The sequence below is a fragment of the Cynara cardunculus genome (assembly GCF_001531365.2).
Source record: "Cynara cardunculus var. scolymus isolate 2C chromosome LG 13, CcrdV1, whole genome shotgun sequence".
Classification (NCBI taxonomy): Eukaryota; Viridiplantae; Streptophyta; class Magnoliopsida; order Asterales; family Asteraceae; genus Cynara; species Cynara cardunculus.
In genome coordinates this window covers 10,442,129-10,447,681 of record NC_037540.1, presented here as the reverse complement: position 1 = coordinate 10,447,681, position 5,553 = coordinate 10,442,129, and the positions used below count along the sequence as shown (strand labels likewise).

General features: G+C 32.5%; 1 protein-coding gene across 1 annotated transcript in view; it reads right to left on the bottom strand.

Annotated features, from left to right (window-relative positions):
• Positions 1-4,601: 4,601 nt before the first annotated feature.
• The window catches only part of LOC112524748, a 14,396-nt gene continuing 13,444 nt past the window's right edge, over positions 4,602-5,553 (bottom strand). The window contains exons 2-3 of the mRNA XM_025134706.1: positions 5,150-5,272; positions 4,602-5,062 (exon numbers count right to left, since the gene is read on the bottom strand). Coding sequence (XP_024990474.1) covers positions 4,602-5,062; positions 5,150-5,272 — 584 coding nt within the window. The remainder of the gene's footprint in view (positions 5,063-5,149; positions 5,273-5,553) is intronic.

Below are 5,553 nucleotides of genomic sequence, written 5' to 3'. Positions count from 1 at the left end.
GCATTTTCTCACAATAGTTCTCCTTCTTAACCCCAAACTACACATAAAGCTACAAACTCCCAAAAACGCATCAAACTTGTTGTGCTTCACCAAATCATCCTCATCTTTCACCTCTCTTATACGAGTTTCCTTTCCCGAGAATTTGTCATCTCTATGCTTGAAGACCTCCCCATATATATATATATATACTAAGTCATCGGCGGTTTCACGGAATATGAAACGATAAGCCATAATAAATGGTCGTAGGTTTCATGACCATTGAGTTTCCCGTCATTAAATTGCATTCAATTTATTTATTTATTATTATTATTTTTTTTTTTTTTGGGTTATTACAGTACTTTATGTATGAATCACTTTTATTTTCAGTTAACTTCAATTTTGTTTTTTACGAAACACTTACAATATAATTATACGATTATTTATTTTGGAAAGAGACGTTTATATTCATAAAACCACATAAATTATTGTTTTTGTTTTTGTTTTTTTGAAACGCTGGAAGTTTGATAAGCCAGTCTGTGATTCGTTAAATTGTTGGATGGACCCACACCCAATGGCAAATCACATCAACGCTGGCCCCCATCGTCACATGCGCCTGCGTCTCACCCAATCATCGCCTCACTTTGCGTCACTAACCTTGTATCCTTCCGAATATAGCATACTTTTAAATTTTGATAATTCTCCTTTTTTTTTAATTTAAAGATCTCCTTATTTTTTATTTTCTTAGACAATAGTTTTATAAATATTTTCTAAAATAACATATTTATTGAAGATGCTCTGAACATTTTGTAACATAAAATGACAAAGGCTTTTAGAATTAACTTCGAAACTTTATACTGTTATTGGAAGATAACTTAAACATTAACAATTTTCTATCTCATTTTAGTTCATAGTTACAAGAAGAAATCAGATATAATGGTTCTGATAATAAAAATTTATCTGACTTCTTAAAGTCATTCTAAGTTTCGAGATTATCTTAAAGGGTTCTACAATCCGTATTAAAAGGCTAGACTTTTTTTTTATTAACCTGGATATCCAACCCGTTATGCGAGCCGACTAATCTCAAAACGACCACATGCTTTGCAGATAGACCGGAGTCACCGCATTTGAACCTCCGTAGACACAAGAGGATTTTTATTCCTCATTTGATTTGAATCTGGGACCTCCTGAAACCGTATTAAAAGGCTTGACTTTTATGCAATTGTGTCTAATCAATATAATTTACTTCTTCATCGATCCAAATCCCACAAAATGTCAAAATTTGTATTTTATTTGGAAGTATGTCTTAGAAGTCCCACACTTGTCCGTAACACGAAAGTCTCGTAACTATCATAATCAATCATTCATCGATCAAAATATCATTTTTCATAATTATATGAGTCAAATAATTATATAATTAGTATTTTTATTAATTATTTGACATCGGGTTATCACAATCATCAACAATTAACATCATGACGTTAATTATTCATTGATCAAAATATCAATTTTCATAATTTATGAGTCGAATAAGATCTACGATTTGTAATTTTAACCAAATGCAACCACGATAATCACTGTATGTTAATCATAACATTAATTAATCAAAATAGTAAAGCATATTTTATGTTAATTATATCATGAAATATTAATCCAATTGTGAAAATACAAATCACGACTAAAAATGTAATTTTAGAAACCTGAATCATTAATTTTTGTGCTAAAATAATATGCCAAAAGTGTACGGACCAAATTGTAATTTGAATTTTTTAAATAATAGAAATCTAGTAAAAATGCATTTTTTTTATAAAAAAACTGAGGTTGCTTTGCAAATTGCAATTAATGGAAATGGAAACTAGGAACAGGTCTTGGGCTGTGGATCACCTAGATTGGGCCTGAAATGGCTTACACAGCCCAGAAGAAGCCCAATAGCATGGCCTGGCAACCCAATTGAAATGCTTCATGGGCCCAGTTTAGCAACCACCCAAAATACGTGGGCTTTGATGAGCCATTACAAAACACATGTTATGTTATTTTTGAGGATCGAAAATAATGATTAATGATGGTTGTTTTTGTCCAAATGTGTTCGTTCGTTTATATTCATTCATTTACATTCGTTTATCATCTTAACGAACAAACATAAACGAATACAAACACATATATTTTTCTTAACAAACGAACATGGCCACAAAAAATTTTGTTTGTTTACTGTTATTGTTCGTTCAGTTCATTTTCAGCCCATCCGCTTAGTCGCCCATTAGGCCAGGACTCACCCGGAAGGTTGACACTCTCTTTTTGACCTAGTTTGTATATAGTACTACCAAGTACCAAATAACCATTTAGGGTCGATTTTAATTGGTTTTTAATACATTATATGTTGATCCTTTACGGGATTACACATGCATGTATGTACGTATATTTACTATTATTTTGTATAAATTTAGTGGTTAAATCGAACCATGTTGAACTAATTTTGCATTTTAAGGCTAGTTTTTTTTGGCTATTATACTCTCTTTGTAACAGATAGAAATTTGTTATCCTAAATTCTCATGTCCCATCTTTGTCTATCAACTAATTTTGAACGATTTAAGTTGTTGATATTATCATTTAGCCTCTGATTTTTAGTAATTTTTTCATTTGGTTAAAAGTGATTTTTATTTTTGGTCCCTTGTTTATGGTTGTTTTTTGGTTTTCGTCCCTGAAATCCATAAAATACACTTTTGGTCTCTTTTTGAGGCGATGGTGGATTTGCATAAGAAGTGAGGTTATGCAAAAGAAGATGAGAGGGTGTTGCTGGAGAAACAGGGCGGGGTTTCATCAAAAAAACAAAGAAGGGATGATCTGCTATTGCTAGAGAAACAAGGAGAAAAGGTGTGGTATCATCGAAGAAACATAAAGGGTTTAGGGTTTGCCGGCAAAAGGAAGTCGAGGGGTGGGGGAGGAACGGTTTCATGGAAGGTATATATTTTCATTTATTTATTATTACTTAATAATAAAAATATTAATATAGCTTTAAATTTTTATTAAAATAAATTAATATTAGGCTAAAAGACGAAAATACCTCTCACGTAAGAGGGGCATGACCGACTTAACAGATCCAATTCTAGTGATGTTAGGAGCAGGGACTAAATTGGGCTTTAAAATAAGAAAAAGGACGAAAAGTACACTTTACGAGTTGTAGGGACGAAAATCAAAAATCAGTCGTAGACGATGGATCAGAGACACGATACGTTTTATACTTGATTTAAAAAGAAATATCCCATTTATATTTTATAAAGTTATTAAAAGGCAATACATAAATAGAGTTTGTTTCAAATGCAACTCATCACATTTGTACAACCAATACAACCCAATAAATTGAAATATATATATGAAAATAATGAGAGTTCATTTATTATGATTTAAATATTTATGAAAGATGAATAAAATTCATTAATTATTATCAATACTTTATATTAAGAAACAATCAAAACTTCTATGAAATTACAAATTTATCAAATTAAATAGACGATTGAGATTTAATTGTATTGATTGTACAAATGTAAATGATTGTATAATAACTCATCTCTACATAAATAAATAAATAATTAGTAGATATAATAAACTTTTGTTAGCTTTTAAAGGGAAAAAGAAGTCACAGAATAATTGTAGAAAAGTAAATATTGATGCAAGAGAAGAGAGTGGGGTTGCTCAAACCCAATAATGGCTTTTGCATTCAAGACTGTACTTGCTCTAATTAAAACCAATTTTATTATTTCCTGCAATTTTCTATCTTTTTTTTTAATTTACTTACCAAAAGTAAAATTCATTCATATTAATATCAATCTTTGACCAAATCCAAATCCAAATGGGTTGAGATAAAGCTATGCATTGAAAACAGTGTGGTTGAAACAATCTTCAATTTCAAAGTAATCAAGAGTTGGTATGTGTTTTAATCACCATCGACAGATCAGTGACCAAAAGACCATGTTGGAGTGATGCTTAATGGTGAGAATCAATTTTATGACCATCTAGTGATGGCCAAACCGGCCCAGCCCGTAACCGTTGGAGGACCGGAACCGAGACCGGTTGAGGGACCGTCGGTTATGAACCGGTTGCGATATTTGTCGTTTTTTATGCCCGAGACCGACCGGAACCGGGGCCGGTTATGGGCCCGGCCTGTCCCGGCCCTGAGGTTTCCCTAATTGATTTAATGATGAAAGAGAGAGAAAGTGAGACTTAAGAGGATTAAATGAGGTTAAAAGCCCTAAAATCCTGACTTAGAGGCTGTTTACCAAATTTTATATTAAGTCCTGTATGGATAAATTTGTCTGTCTGGATAAATTTGTCTGTCTGGATAAATTTGGGTTGTTGTTTACTTTTCTATCTGAATCAACAGTCTGAATAACAGAAATGACCAATTTACCCCCGAGGATTAACTATGGGCTGTTTAGTATACTGTTGTTCATTTTTTAAGGCAAATGATATTTCTGAAAAATAAAATATTTAAATAATAAAACATAAATTCATAAATCCAAGTTCAAACACAAAGTAGCCAAGTTCAAATACAAGTTCAAACACAAAAATCCAAGTTCAAACACAAAGTAGCCAAGTTCAAATACAAGTTCGAACACAAAAATCCAAGTTCAAACATTATTGACCAAACTATTTGCAATTTCATCTCTCAAAGTAACCATATATTGAGTGCTATTAGCACCCCATTGTGAAATGTCCAATTCTTCTTCTCCATTTCCTTCGACTTCTTCTTCGTTGTTAAATATATTATCCTCATTGCACTCCATAAACAACTGGTCTTGAATATTATATTTTCTGATGAAATTATGTATCGCAAAGCAAGCAATTACCACATTTCTTTGTGTTGTAAATGGAAAGGGAGCCATCTGCTTTAAGATCGGAAATCTCGCTTTCAAGACACCGTAAGCACGTTCAATAACATTTCTGAGTTGAGCATGTGCATGATTAAACCTTTCTTCTTTAGTCAAAGCGCGTCGACGTCGAAAATCTGCCAACCAATACCTTGTGTTACGATATGGAGCCAAAAATCCACGAGCATTGGCGTACGCADCATCACAAAGATAATATTTATCTGAAAACCACCCACATCAATCATATAATATAGAAAAAAAAAAAAAAATTGAGAATGGTTTATACCTTTGTGGTAGAAAGGGAAAACCGGATTTTAGGTTAAAAGCAACTTCCCTAAGTATTCTAGAATCATGCGCTATATCTTTCCATTCAGCCCAAACAAAAGTGAATATCATGTTGAATATACTACCAAGAATGTTATACAAACAAGCTGTTGTTATACCAAGAATATTATACAAACCCAGAAATAAGACAAAGAATGCTGCTGCTGTTATACAAACAAGAATGTTGCTGCTGTTATACCAAGAATGTTATACAAATCCAGCTAATGTAAGAATGTGCAAATTATGTGCAGCTAATGTTGGACCTGAAATCGAGCAGCAAATATTAACAACAATGGAGGGCCTGTCGAGCCAGAAGTATCGAGCATATACTACCAAAAACGAGCAGCAAATATTGACAACAATGGAGGGCCTGTCGAGCAGAAATATC